The following is a 15,363-nucleotide window of genomic DNA, read 5'->3' as shown; positions in this document are numbered from 1 at the left end:
CAACAAACTGTAAGTTTGTGTGAAATCATCTCAGATACACTGCTTTACCAAGGTGTTTGCTCATTGGAACATTAATCTCACTGGGAATTGCCTGCAAACAGGGTGTGCCTAAGAGGGCCCTGTGCCCAAGGTGCTGCGCCGAAATGGCTGGTGCCAAAAATCACTGTGCAGGAATGGGCTTCGTAGCGTGGTAAAATCCTGCACTTTCCCATTTAAAAAATGTAAAGCACTGAAATACCATACCATAACGTCAACAAAAACAGCTCAGTTGGTTACTATGCCTGTTGCTGGTGTCCATACCTATCTGCCCCTCCCCCCTCTCTGCGCCCCCCCCCCCCCCAATACTGCAGGAAGAGATTCTCTGGAATGTGGTTAAACTGGTTCCCGAAAAATGTCGAGTTGACAAGAGGCTCCTCGTGTTAGACAAATATGTAGCTATTTTTTTTTTAGGTTTTCTTTCTTCTAATGTAACATGCAGGTGGCATGTTTGAAGAAGACCTCGCATCCGTGTTGCCCCTCGTAAGGAGGGCACGGTGTTGCGGGAGGCCCCCTGAGCAGGGATGGCTTCAGTGCTAAGCTGCTCCCTGTGCTTCTTTGGGGGCGTGTCCTGGAGCGCGAGAGTGGCAGGCGGGCCGGACTGAGAGGCGGCCTTGGCGTGACGTCATCCGCCTCCGGCGCATCGGGAAGAGTCCTCGCCGCCGGCGGTTGCCTGGCAACGACGTCGCCGGGCAGTGACGTACGTCAGGCAGCAGCAGCTGGAGCTGAGCTTGGGAATCTGGGCTCAGCCTCGCACACTTCCTGGTCCGAAGAGCACCGGCGGCAGCATGTCCCACCAGACCGGCATCCAAGGTAACCGCGTCCCACCCTTAGCAGGGGCACCCTACCACTGTAGGGATACCTACCTCCTAGCTTTCGTGTTAGAAAGACACAAGTCAGACAACCCCCGGTCTAAAAACGCTTACGTTGCTCGTGAGTCGAGATATCTCGCTCCGGTTTCCCTGTGCATTCTGGGACTTGTAGTTTCTCTTACCGTTATGAAAAAGCGCTAGGTTTCATAGAAGGCACTGCATACAAGGGCACTGGATGGGTTCGAGTATATTGTGGGGTTGGCAGACCGACATTACCGTAACGTCTTTATTTAATTTATCCATGTATAGCATGAAGGCATCTAGGTGCTAGTTAAAATACAGTACAGAGGAAGAGAAAGTAGTGGAGGGTAGTACAGTTTTTAATTGAACAGATGCGTTTTGAGTTTCTTTCTGAACACAGGGTTACACTGAGGCCTTCCCGTCCTCTCACGTCACTTCTCCCAAATCCCAACCCTCCCTGAAGTGACCCATGTCACATAGCGAGGTTGGCAGTAGTCGGCGTGCCATCTTCCCCTTTATTACACTCTGAGAAGTGGGATACATTTCTCATGACTGTCCAACCTTCTCCATCTCCTGCTGTGATCATAGTGCCATTTGTCTGAGTAAACCTCTGGTGCAAATGTGGAGTCTTCCTTCCGTTGCTTCGAATCTTTCACCACCACTCTGTCCCTCACGTCAAAAGACGCCTCCTGGGCACCTCTCGGTGAGTAAGCAGTTTCCTTCATTTCAGTTTCGCAACACAGTCCTTCTCACGGATCCCCTGGTCACAGTCGGGCCACTCGGACCAGGGCTGTGCGGGAGCCTGGTACTGATCCTTCTGCCAAACATGAGTACTGCTGGGCACATCCGTATGGTGCTGTGGGGTGTATGTCGATAGTCCCTCGGAAGCTGGTATAGCACCTGTTCACATGGTTTTCCTGTGACTTGGGCCACTTGCAGTGCCCTTTTAACATTTCCAATAAAGAGTGCGACCATGCCATTGGCCTGGGGCCAGAGGGGCGTTGGCTTCCTGTGTTTGAACCGCATGTACTGTGCAGAATTGGCAAAGTCTTGACTTCTAAACAGTGGACCATTGTCTGACTTCATGGTTTGTGGAATACCATGAGCAGTGAGAATGTGGTCCAATGCTGGTATGGCATATGTGGCTGCTGTGGAGGATATGAGTTGCAGTTCTGGGAATCTTGATTATTCGTCCATCACTACCAAGACATACGAGCCATCCAAAACGGAGCTAAAAAAATCAATCGCCAGCTCCTCCCAGGTGCCCTGAATTATGCAGCAGCAGAGCATGTTTGTACGTATTGCCTCAAAACTGGCTTGGCATTCAGGGGACCACTTGAACTCCTGCTTGTCCTTCGTGAGCTCGCGTAGCAGGTCACTTATCGTCGCATAGTTATCCAGATATCGGGAGTAATAGCTGGCTAACCCTAAAAATTACGTCGGGTTGTTGGTCACCCTGGCTGCCTCCAGTGCCAGGCGCACACAGTGTAGTGTGTCGTCATGGTCGTTCATGGATTAAAATGTCATCAGTGTACATGAGGCAATTGGCTATATGTTTGATGACCTGGTGGATTTCATCCTGGAATATCTCAGCTGTGGAGAATATCCCAAAGATGAGTCTTTTATACCTGATTGCCCCATGTGAGTAACGAAGGTGATGAAATAGGTGACTCTGGAGCAAGTTACATCTGGTGGTAACCTTTGTTGAGATCTAGCTTGGAAAATATTGTCGCCCCGTTGAGGAGAGGGATCAGATCTGTGATCCTGGGGGCTGAAGCCTTTCTCTTTGGATGACCTCATTTGGAAAACATATATATATATATATATATATATATATATATATATATATATAGCTTGATGGACCCCTCTGATTTCTTTGGCACTGGCACTATGGGAGAGACCGAAAGAGTGGGCCCACTCGCTGGTTCGATGATATTTAGATCCAACAGATGGTGAATGTCTTCCTCCACTTGCTTCTGAATGTTGATTGGGATTCCCCTATAGTTCTGGGCAACGGGTTTGACTGATGGCTCAATGTGCAGCTGCATTTTGCTCTTTCGTAACTTGCCTAAACACTCAAAAAGGTTGGGGAGTACCTTCACACATTGTCATCTGGAGCCATGTATTTGTACGCCATAATGTGGTGTATGATGTGCACTAGCCCCATGTCAACAGCAGTGTTAAAACTAAGTACGCACTCATTGTTTTTATCAGTGGAAAGAATGTGCAACTGTATACGTACCATGCGAGATTTGTGAGCGCATTCTGTTGTGTGCATGCCTTTGCTGGGTGATGGAGTATTTGATTGCTACTGGTAGATGTCCACTGCTGATGGTTTCAGTTTTGGTGGGTATGGGAGACTGTTATACGGCTCCTCGCTCATGACGTATACCGTCGCTCCAGTATCAATCAAGAATTCTGTCATTGTGTTATTGACGTTAAGTATGAGTGTAGGACTGTGTTCGTTGGCCACATCATTGCCCAAACGTATCCTCTTTTTTTTCCTCTGATCAGTTGAGGGGGAAGATGAATCACTCCCTGATGGGGATCGCACCTCTGTGTGTTGTACATTTCATATGTGAGGGATATGATCTTGATTGTTTTGGGGATCTGCGGGGCTTCCTCAACTGGTACTTTTCACCACTTCACTCTCGCTGTCTTTATCTTCTGGCTTCGTGTGTTGGTTTTCCCTCTTCCAATCGATCCTTTGTGTGCTGTCTTCCGCTCTGTGATGTGCTGTGTGGTGGTTGTCACAGGCACGTTCCTGCACACAGCACGAAAATGGTCCTCTCCTCTGCATGCTGCGCATTTTTGTCCTAGCCATGGGCACGTGCCATCATGGGGAATTCATATCTGCACTGGAAGCACGTTTTGTATGTTTTCTAGGCTCCCTCACTCTGAGCTGGTGACAGTTTCATGATCGTCTCTTGTTCCTTTGTCGTAGAGAGCACCTCAGGTTTACTCATGTTGATGACTTGTTGCGTGATGGCTGGCTAAGTTTTGGGCATTGCCAAGATTTCATCCAGTGACCGTTGCTTCTGCAGGAGTTTCTTTCTCAAAGTCTGAGGACATGCATCCCGAGATGACTTGGGAAGGGCGCACTTCTTCATTGGAGTAGCAGTGAAATAATGTTTCATACAAATTTGGAGTTGCATAACACAATTGTCCAATGTCTCAACTTGTTCCTGCGTCGTCGTATGAAATGGGTGCTGCTCATAGTCCACATCGGTGTGTGGTGCTAAATAAGTAGCTGATGCTTCCTGTATTTCTCAAAATGTCGTCCACTCTTCTGTCAGGAACTGTGAATGGAAGCTTTGGAAGCGCTGGAAGCGTTGACTTGCGCGCACTCTAGTCCTCACCCAATATGGTGGCCGTGCCCTTAAATGCTGGCTCCTCCCACAAACCGATGCGTTGTATCTGTTACACTACGCTCCGGTTCGTGTGGAAACTTTGTTTGTGAATTTTCTGCTGCCTTTGCCTTCCCTGCGTCTACCATCTGTCCTCGCTTCCAGTATTTTCCCGGTGTACCTGTTTTCTGGGCTTTTCGCAGCTTCTACCTTGTTTATGCTTTTTCCTCCTCGCCCGTTCTGAGGGCTCCGCCTTGCCTGAGCTACTGCCTCCTCTGTCTTTGTTTTCTGCCGTAGCATTCTATTTCAGTGGCGCCGGTGCTTTCAGGTTTTCGGCTACTCAGCGCTGCTACGCTTCTCGCTTGCCAGCATACTCTCGCTCAGCATGCATCTTCCTTTTCCTTTCTACTTGTAGCCTGGGTATTTTCTTGCGCACTAATTTATATACTTCCTATTTTCCAGTCATCCTTTCACTGTTATTTTACTGGCATTCCTGTGTGTTCTTTCATTCCTTTCCTTGAACTTATTATTTGTTATTTTAGTTTACAGATTCATTCCTCTGTGTGTCACTATTGTGAATAGCATTTTGAAAAGGAACCTCCATACTTCTTGCTCCGGAAGCCTGCACTAGCTCTATTAACTGTCGAGCTTAATAGACTTTCACCATCGGAGTTGGAAACCGACTTCCTTCGGTTTAAGCTGAAAATAGAACTCCATTGCATTGTGAAGGGAACAGACTGCTCCCAAATTTAACCCATCTGGAAACAGGGTTTTTTCTGCCTTCATGCTTTTTCCCTGGAACTAGGACTGGCCCCCTGGGGGTCCCCGCGGACAGGGTTCCATCTCTGCCAAGGTGGCCTCCGGAGGGGCCAGACCCTATCTACATGAAAAGAAAGTCAAAACACCAAAGGACAAGACTCCTACAAGGAGGAAGTACCGTAAGAAGACGGAGTCTAATCCTAAGGAATCAGCCTCTGAAGATTCAGATGAGGAGGAAGGGGAGAAGGCATCGAAACCTGACATCTTCATTCACTAGCTCATATAATAAATCCTGCACTAACTGCCAGCGTTCGCATATTTTCCTTCTGCTCTTCGACAATGGGGCCCCATGGCACCAATGTATACCTAGAAGTCCTTGGCCCACCGAATCCACTGTGGGCCTAGGTTACTCGTGTCTGTCATGATAAAAGCCATGGGTAACTGCCCTGGTGCAGTCTCCCCTTGCGTCATCTGAAATATCCCTAAGGAACGTGCCGACACTGTAGCTGGGATATCTTGCTCCAACATCTGCCTGTTGCCCTTCTTCCGGACTCCCAACCAGCTCTAAACACCATCCCCCGCCCCCTCAGCGGACCTGAATACCACTAGTCTTCAAATGGCCTTGCCACGTTGTGGATCTCGCAAGTAGCTGCATATCGTGATGCAAGAGGTTGCTCTGATTACCTGTGCACCACTGTGTGCCTTGTGGTGTAGCTGAAGAGGAGGAAGTCTGCCCCTTCTTGTGGGTGTATCCTTCTTCTCATGGTCTTGAAATCAGCTTCCTGGCCCTTCCCGTGTCTCTGTGCATGGTGGGCCTACCTCTCTTCTCAGGGCCTTGATGCCAGCTGCCTGGCCCTCACAACTGATTGGCAAAATCACTGCGTCGCCTAGGAAGCACCCGCGCAGCCTGCTGCGGTGGGCCCATCTCCAGCAGGCCCGTGGGCCAGTGATGTAGGAAGTCGCTGGCGCTGCCCGGGGCGCAGCTGAGCCTCGTGTCGCCCCAGGGCTTGTGACCTGGCTCCCCTAGCACGCCCAAGTCCGCTGTCTCCTGCGTCGCCAGTGCTGGTGAAATGTGAGGGGGTGGACGGAGAAAGGGCTTCCTACAGTGTGGCTGCGCTTCCGATGTTGAATGGGTGAGTGGATGCTACCTCTTTAATGGAGTGAGTTTCACATCAGTAGTATCTGTTCCCCCAATAAGTGAGAGTTTCGTGGCAGCTAGGGATGGACTCGCCTATAGGGAACTATGGAGATTTCCCGGTAGGCCTCTGCACCCTGGGCCTCTTTTGTGTGGTAACCAATTTTAGTTCCAAATGTTGCCATAGGAAAAGGATTGGGCTTTCTCAAAATGTCTCATATGGGGCCAATTTGAAAATCATTTCCAGAACCTCATTTGGTTCCCATTTCCCCCTGGTGGCAGCATATCAGTTTATGCGTTTTTTTTTATTGAGCTGGTGGTGGCCGTCACGGGGGAAAGAACCCTGCAGGTGAAGTATTCTTAACCTGTGCTGAGTCTAACAAGAGGGTGACCTCCCCATTGAAGTAAATGGGAGGATGAGCACAGGGAGTGCAGGAACGAGCAGTAAGTACCTCGCAAGTATCGTGCCAATACGTCTCCAAATCCTTTTCAGCGTGCAGTGCGTTTAGCCTGCTCCGTGAGAACAGACTGGAGGTGAAACAGAGCTTCCTGGGAGCGGGAGGGAACAGGAGCCGGGCCGCTTTACCTGCCAGCAACGTCCCTTTGTCCCACTGCAGCGCTGGAACCCGCCCTCCCCTCCCCGGCGCAGTCCTCAAGTGTTTCTTTCCCTGCCACCAGACGGGCACAAGGGTCCGTGTGTTGGTAGACCTGTGCCCTCAGCAACTGCTTGAAACGGGCCGTTCAGCAGCGAGTTAAGCGCGGCTCCACCCGGTGATCCCCGCCACCTGCTGCCACGGGTTCGAATCCCGCAGGGCCCGTTTAGCCAACCTGCCAACCTAGGACCTTAGCTCCCTGTCGCACTTATTATAGTTTATTTTTTTAACAAAATATGGGATGATTCTGAAAAAAAAGTGTTATATATTACGACCCTCTCATGGGTTTCGTGATTTTATATGTTCAGCTAGTTTATGTACGAGTTGTTTTTCAAGCTCCTTCTGTGTTCTTCCCAAGTGCCCGTCCCGACTTGACTTGCTGGCGTTGTCCGCCCTTTTCTGTAGCAACTGTAAGTTTCCAGTGGCGTCGCCAGGAATCAAATTTAGGAGGGGCACAGACAGAAGTAGGGGGAGAACATGGTCACTGCTCGTCTTAGGTAGAGGGGGCACAGGGTTTCACTGCTGGTTCACGTTTTTCCAGAAGCTTCGCTGGCGAGCATGATGCAGACACAGTGCTGCTGCCGGTAACTCCGAGAACAGAGAACACTGCTTCTATGCAGGAGTACACAAATCAATCAGCGCCATTACCCAGAGCCCGGCCGTGCTTATCCGTTTAAGGCGCTCTGGCCGCCCTCAGCCTGCTTTGCTTGCGTTTGCTTACTAGAAAGAAGCCAGTCCCTCGGGAGCGTTGCATCTGCTTTGATTTATTCGTCGTTTTCCACACGCACGACCGCAGTTTTGCCCCTTGCCCCAACTGTACCTGCCAGTATGATAGGTTATTTATAACGCACTTAATACCCAGAGGTTTCTAAGCGCGGACCCGGGGATCGAACCTGTGTTGCTCTGTGTCGTTTTGCTTCCAAGGCGAGCACGTTGCCTCTGAGCTATCCTCCTAGGCAGTGTAATTTCCAGGCAGTGTAATGTCCAGGCAGTGAATAAACACGTTTTTTTTTAAAAAAAATGGACTCATCATTTATAACGAGTATTTGCATGCGGACGTTTTGCAGTTTAAAGTGTTTGTGTTTCCTCGGGTACAGCAGACTGACATCACATGTCCTGCTTTTCTCATCCAACATACCCCTCCCAACCGTACCTAGGTTGGCCGGAAAAAGGGGATCCAGCTTCCCCTCCGGTGCAGCCATCCTTTGGAACAGTCTACCCCCAGTGGAGTAACTTTGCTGAAAATTTTGGGGGGAGGGGGGCATGACATCTGATGAAAAGGTGCCCCAGCCAAATGGATGGGGACAAAATGGTTTGCCATGAAAGTTGGGGAAGCAAACACCCCTGTCCCACCCAAAATTACGCCCATGTCTACCCCTCACCCTGCGGCCGAGCTGACCCCTCCGACCTCTCGTTCAGAAAGAACCTCAAGACTTGCATGTTTTGTTAATCTGTTATACCCTTCCTACCTTCTAATGTACTCTGCCTGACTTGCATTTCCTGTAACTAGTGCCTAGAAGCCGGTGGGTTTTGTGGGCTGCTATAAATATATAACAATATAGAAGTATTTTCTCACACTCCGAGGATAATTGCAACACTTATATTGCAGACTTGATTGTTTGACAAGCAGTAGCAGAGGCAGCTTTAGGTGCGGGGGTCCCAGTGGGAGGCTGGAGGCGTGCTGGGTGGGGGTGGGGGGGGGGGGCTACGCCACTGTTGAGCAGGCTCTAGGGGCTGACGACTGCTGTTCTTACCCAACTCAATGGAGGGATCGAAGTAAGGATTTGATGAGCAGGAGCTAAAAGCAGCTCCTGGGTATCCAGCATCACCCAGTAAGCGGGAGCTATTACATAGCTTGCCATAGGTTTCCTTCCCACATGACATGCCAATTATAACTTTGTCATGACCCATTATGCTTTAAATGTCTTCAGGGTGTGTCCCAACACTAAATTATACACATTCCTAAATGTGCAGAGTTCTTGTCCTATGGATATATTTCTATGGCAACGCGTTTCCCATGGAGCCCAATGCAGCTCGTGCTGGCTGTGGTGTCAAGCGAAACAGGCTCTCCAGGGCTATAACCGGGAGCTACATTGCCCCCCTCCCCCCTCTATTGGTGCTCTTTTAAAGACCTGGGAAGGATGCGTCGATTCATGAGTATTCGGACCTGTGACTCATTCAGGGAAGGCGCTTTTTTTAAAAAAATTTTTAATTTATTTATTTTTTTAAAGCATAATGGGTTAGGCATAATGGACAAAATCTTCTAGTTTGTAACTCCTATGGAAGTTGGATTTGCTTCACAGGTGTCGACTCCTTGTTCGCCTGGGCTGGCACCTGCTCACTGGGTATGCCAGATGCACTGAAGCTGCTTTTAGTGCCTGCTTATCAAATCACCATCCTTGCTTTACGATCCAATGGGTGTGCATTAGCCCACCAGACTACCGGTCTTAGTAGATTCTATTTAAATCACCGTGTTACAGGTAGCAGCCTGTTCTGACTGCAAACTCCGTTGTTAAATATCGGTCTTGCACTGTTACATATCATGGGCATAACCTTGTTTTTAAAGTACGGTTTAATACCGTACATTTATTCAAAAGTAGCATTGGCACAACCCACAGTTTTTACTTTTGTATAGGCATTTGCCAGCACCTATGATGATGATATGATAGGTTATTTTCCCAGAGGTTTCTAAGCGCGAACCCCGGGATTGAACCTGTGTTGCTGCTTCCAAGGCGAGCACGTTGCCCCTGAGCTATCCTCCCGAGAGGTTCTTCTTGCCATAAGACTGCAACATGTGGAAAATGGGTGAGTTCCATGGAATATAATAGCAGTACCTGGCAAATGCCTATTTAACACCTATATGTAAGCCAACACGGTTGGCTTTGACAGTGCTGGTTTTTAAGAGCTCTTGAGTACAAAAGACAGATATACATCACCTGTCTGATGGCACACTTTAAGATGTTTTTATTTCACTAGTAGCACATTTTACAGTTGCGGTTAAGCCATTGACTCTCAGAAGAGGCTTAGAAATAACACTGGTAGGCCAAAGTGTGAGGTTACTGCTTGATAGAGCTAGACCGATATTCCAGGGAGCTGTTTTGAGAGCACAGGGAACATGCAGCTGGTGTTAATGGCCAAAGGGTGCATCATGGCCGTGGGCAGTTAATGGGTGATAAATAATGAAGCCCCCCACAAGCTGTGTCCCTCCTCACATGCAATGTCCCTCCTATCTGCACTCTAGTGCAAATGTTTTGCTTGCAGGCAGTGTTGAAGCACCGCCTAATAGCCAACACGAATAATTCGGAAAAGCAAACAGACCATTCACTATTTAGTATAAGTGAGAGTGCTGCAGGGCTTCGTTAGACGCTAGGTGCGATTTGGCGGTGGAAGGGATCTTAGCAGAAATCCGCGCTGCCGGCACCAGTACGTGTAATTCCGGTTTCTCACTGTTTATTTATTTGTGATGTGGTTTGTTTCCGTAGTGTAATCTTGGCAGGTGGAAGTGTACAGGGTGTGAACGACTCCCTGCGTAACAGTGCGCTGCCTAGTCCGGGCTTGTAAGCAGGGATGGCAGCTCTTGGGTTTATGCTTCTGCTATGGAGAAGGGGAGATCGAGTGGAGTAAAATAGCACCCTGTTCTAGGCGATTACGTGTATAGTGTGTGTGATACATAGGGTCACGCCTGGCAACTTTATTATTACTTCTTACTGAGAACGAAAGGTCTTTTTTTGGTTTATCGTCTGTATTTTAAAATGAGGTTAACTAGAACTTGTTTTCGCAAAGCCAACCGTTTTGTCTTTTCCAAGCATGGCATAGCCATGTGCAAGTCCCTGGTGTAATGGTACTACCTGGCCATGAGATGGCGACAGCAGGGCCACGGTGCGATTCCTGGGCACTGGGGCACCAGGACCTGGCAAATGCCTACCCAATACAGTTTGAATAGTCAGTTGGGCCAGGGCTCCATATCACATTCCTACAGAAGTAGAAGCATCTACTTCAGGCTCTCACTTTGGGACAATTCTAGCACTTAGCCAGGGGTGCTCCTCCTGCCCCCCCCCCTTAGCACTCCCCCACTGTCCCTCCAGCACTTGCCCACTCCTCTACTACCCCTTTCCATCCTCCACCCCTGCACTTCTCATCAATGCACATGGCCTAGTAGGATCAGGACTGTATGTATATTACTGTCCTTTGTTTCTTGCCACTGTTATTATTTCACCTGGTCCCTTCCCATTTAGCCTTGTGGTGCTCTGAAACACAATTCTGTTGTATAAAGCGCCTCAAAAATGATCAGTAAACTAAATAAAATCTGTATGCAGGATTGGCCAGATGGATCTTGAAGATTGTTTCAGGGAGTAATTTTTCAGCCAGAACTCCGTGGCTTTTGCATATTTGTCGTTCATTTTCATCAGTGCCCTTTCTTTTGTTTCCTCTCCCCCTGCCTTACCTTATTGCTGGGGGGGGTGGTAATAAGAGAAGGTTTCGAACTTTGCATCAATAGGGATCCCAGGGACGTCATTTCACATAAATGCCAGGGGTAGCGGAAGTGCCATCACACAACCCTTTACCTCTGTTTACATCACAGGAAGTGATGAAATTTGACCCTGCCCTGAAGTGACATCACGGGAAGCGATGGAACATGACCTTTCACCCCTTGACAAAATAGGAAGTGGCATCACATAGCATTGTTCCTAAGCACACTACAAAAAATATGGTAACATTATCACTGAAATGTGATTTTTTTTTTTTCATACAGGAATGGATCACCATATGTATCATTAATATCAGTGTGCATAGGCCCATATTACCAAATTACAGTGAATGCAAGCAGATACCCAGGACAAAATGATAATGATGTGTTATTATAAAGCACTTGCACTTAAGCGGTTTATATAGAAAAAATATACATAAAGATCACCCAACCTGTGTTGGGACTCATTTATCGACCTCAGAAGGATAAAAGGCTTAGTTGGCCTTGCCGGGATTCGAACCTGCCAATCACACACACGCATCACAGCAGCGAGCATTCAACACACTGAGCTATCTTACCGGCTACAGTAAAATGAGCAATTACATGCCTGAATGTTCTCAGTCAGAAAGCAAATTACACCCTGTAGTGGATACCAATAAACTGGTAACTGAGATTTAACAGGGCAGTTCTTCTGCAGGTCTGGGGCAAAGTTGGCCACATGTCAAGCCTGCATGGATATACTTTTCAGGCTTCAGAGGTTGGCAACATGCATACCATTGGGAGGGTTCATAACTGTGTATTAAAGAATTTAGAACAGCGCAGGGAAAGCAGCGCACTCACACATCATCCCGCACTCTGGGCACTCGTTACCTTCTACATGCAAACAAACATCCTGAACAGCATGCCAGGAAGATAGGAAAGATGGACACATTACCCACTCGCTATGATTTTTTTTTTTTATCCTCTCTTGGTACAAGGGGAGGTGTCTACAAATATGGGACAAGGTCGTATCTGTCCCAATGCTTGGGCAACTACTTCCCTTTCTCTCCCATCTGCTATGTTCTTCTATTCAGAGGGCAGTGTAGGGGTATGTGTAGAAGCTACCTCACCCCTCTTTAGTACTCTTTTCTTTGTTACACATAGATAATGTGAACCATGGAACACTTAAAAAACCCAAAACCAACACATTTTTCAACAATACAAAACATAAAATGGAAAGTCCTCCCCTTTGTCTTTTTACCCAACAATCCCTTTACCCCCTTTCACACTTTCTCCATTCACATCACCATCGCCCCTCATGGGCCTTCCTCCACAATACTACAAAACACTTCAAAAGATAATAACCTGAAACAACTCTTGTTTACTATTGAGCCTACTCCTTATATGATGCTCCTACCTTATTCTCTTCTCTTTTCTCAATTCATCTCTGCACTGGTTGAGACAGTGAAATCCGGCGCCAGCTTCTACACCTTTTCAGAGCTAGGTTCCCGTATCTCCTCTTTTCTTCTCCTTATCTCTTCATATAAATAAACAATGGCCATAAAAAAGAATACAAATTCTCATTCACTCACACTCTACCCATGCGTGTTCTTTCCCCTTATTATTACACCCCTCTTCTCCCTTGAAATTAGTACTCATGTGCCAGTGTTCTTCCAAGAGCCTCCGTTCACGGTTTATCCAGAGGGGGCCTTTCCGTGGCGAGCCTTGCCCGGCTCCGGCGAGCAGTTGGCTATTTGCAAAGCTGGAGCCCACAGGACCTAATCAGGAGCGTATGCTTTTGTAGAACTCTGCCAACCGTAGGTGGCAATGGCCCTTCCCGGGTAGCCGCGGATTTCGCCGCAGATACTGAAGTAGCTCGAGGACTATCACGCATAAGGGGTCACCAAATGAAGGCTGGCACCTTATAATGCATGTGTCCTAATAGACAGAATAACGTACACATCCCACTAGGGACTGAAACAAGGAGAGTAATTGCAAGGGAACCAACATTTATATAAGTAAACAAATGCAAGCAAAGAACTCCTCTGCCCGAGAACGCTCTGCCAACAGATACACAGGCATCACATTAAAAAGGCACCAAGCGTCATAGATTGTCTAACAAACATGGTTGGCTAGCAGTTGGCTATTTGCAAAGCGGGCACCCACAGGACCTGCTCAGGAGTGTATGCTTTTGTAGAACTCTGCCAACCGTAGGTGGTGATGGCCCTCCACGGGTAGCCCCTGTTGGGGTGATATCCCGGGGGTCGGCAGGGCCGTCCGCGGACCTCCGGGGGTAGGGAGGCCACAACTCCTCCTGCAGTATGAGAGACACGCAAGAGCAAGGTGTCACTGCTGTTTATTAGGTAAAACGGCAGGGATAGGTTCTGGGATCACAGGTCATCCGAACACTTCTCACAAGAGTGGGCTCGCAGGCCCTTTTTCTTCATGCATGACGCCTCATCGTGCGTCACCTGGGAAAACTTCCCCCAAAACCTAACGTCACCTCGGATTGGCTCCCCGAGTAATAGGGTTAGTATAGATACATATAGATGAGTTAGTGGTTGGTAGAGAAGAGGTCAGGTGGTACGCTTGGGTCGTCCCTAGAAATTGTTACACTAGAACGGCTACATGGAGAAGGTTGGTGATTGGCTAGGTTGTGATGCCGTCGGTGGTTAGCCCCCCAGTGCCCTTATTGGTTCATCTGCGAGCCCACAAGCCTGGGACCATCGTCGTTCCCAGCTCACAGTGTACCTGATGTTAGAAACAATGTGTGACTAAGTGTCAGTGGTGGACAATGGACAGGTCAGCCATTTGCTGCAGGAGCGCTTCTTTCTCACCGCCGCCAGTGTCCAATTTGTCATTTCATTGTTGCAGTCTGTGTCCAAAACGTGAGACCCCAGAGTTTCCCTGGTCCTTGATATTTGGCACAGCATCAGGTCGGCCTGGTCACGTGTGGTGAGACCGTAGCTGGAGCAGAATTACGAGCATTTGATTTGTATTTCAACTCTGAGGGGGCGGTTAGCCGCAGCAGGTTTAACCTTGACTCGGGGCGCGTGGCGTGTAGGTTGCAACTTCGTGGCCTTGGCTGTGAGGCCCTCATCGGGGTTTCTTCTGCATGATCAGCACCTTGCAGCTCTGTCCGAGCTGCTCTGGGCCTTTGGCTTCTGAGTTTGCGGCCTACTCAGATGCTAAGGCCTTCTCTGGTCTGGTCCATGGGTGGAGGCATATGGTTCACAACACAGGGGTTGGGGTGGGCGACGGGGGTCCTTATACATAAGTGCCTTGTGTTGCAGTGGTTTTAATAGCGATGAAGCATTAGCAAGCGTGTACACAAGTTCTTCTTGTGTCTTGCGTTTCTGCGGAACTGTAGCTTAGCCTATGTGAAAAATAACAATGATGCATCAGTGTGTGTAAACTGTCCGTTACGTCATGGTATTGAGTATGCTCTTTGTGTGCGATTGGTGTGGGTATGACCAGTGTGCATGGTGGCACATGTGTTACCGTCCGTCGGCTATGTTGTCATGGCATCTCTAACGATGGAGGCTTTCCTTGTTGTGTCAGTCAAGTTGATCCATATGGTCTGTCAGCTTCGCCAGAGGTTCCAGCATGTGGCTTGATTGACGGACAGTTTCCCTGACCGCATGAGGTGTGGCCACGGTAGATGTTGACGTCTGGGGCAGCTGTAAGTGGGTCGAATTCCTCTCGTGGTGGGTGCTTAGGCCGTGACGATCTAGGCCAGAGAACCGGTGGAAGGGAACGTCCCATTTTCCCTCTTCACTCTGGATTTCGCCGCAGATACGGAAGTATCTCGAGGACTATCACGCTTAAGGGGTCACCAAATGAAGGCTGGCACCATAATGCATGTGTCCCAATAGACAGAATAACATACACATCTCACTAGGGAATGAAACAAGGAGAGTAATTGCAAGGGAGACAAAATTGTTAGAAGTAAATAAATGCAAGCAAAGAACTCTGCTGCCCGAGAACGCTCTGCCAACAGATACACAGGCATCACATTAAAAAGGCAGTAAGCGTCATAGAGTATGCCATACATAAAGTTCAGTCTAACAAACGTGGTTGGCTAGGCACATATACTACTCCCAGCTCCATAGGGGACGCCTGGGTTCCATTGGCTGCAGTCTTTCCATCAGTC

General features: G+C 48.5%; 1 protein-coding gene across 1 annotated transcript in view; it reads left to right on the top strand.

Moving 5' to 3' along the window:
- The first annotated feature begins 448 nt into the window (after positions 1-448).
- Positions 449-15,363, top strand: part of TWF1 (twinfilin actin binding protein 1) — a 181,194-nt gene continuing 166,279 nt past the window's right edge. The window contains exon 1 of the mRNA XM_069628015.1: positions 449-849. Within this exon, the coding sequence (XP_069484116.1) occupies positions 825-849 (25 nt within the window). The 5' untranslated portion in view covers positions 449-824. The remainder of the gene's footprint in view (positions 850-15,363) is intronic.

The sequence above is a fragment of the Ambystoma mexicanum genome, chromosome 12 (assembly GCF_040938575.1).
Source record: "Ambystoma mexicanum isolate Mex_15411 chromosome 12, UKY_AmexF1_1, whole genome shotgun sequence".
Taxonomy (NCBI): domain Eukaryota; kingdom Metazoa; phylum Chordata; class Amphibia; order Caudata; family Ambystomatidae; genus Ambystoma; species Ambystoma mexicanum.
This window is presented reverse-complemented; position numbering and strand designations above follow the sequence as displayed.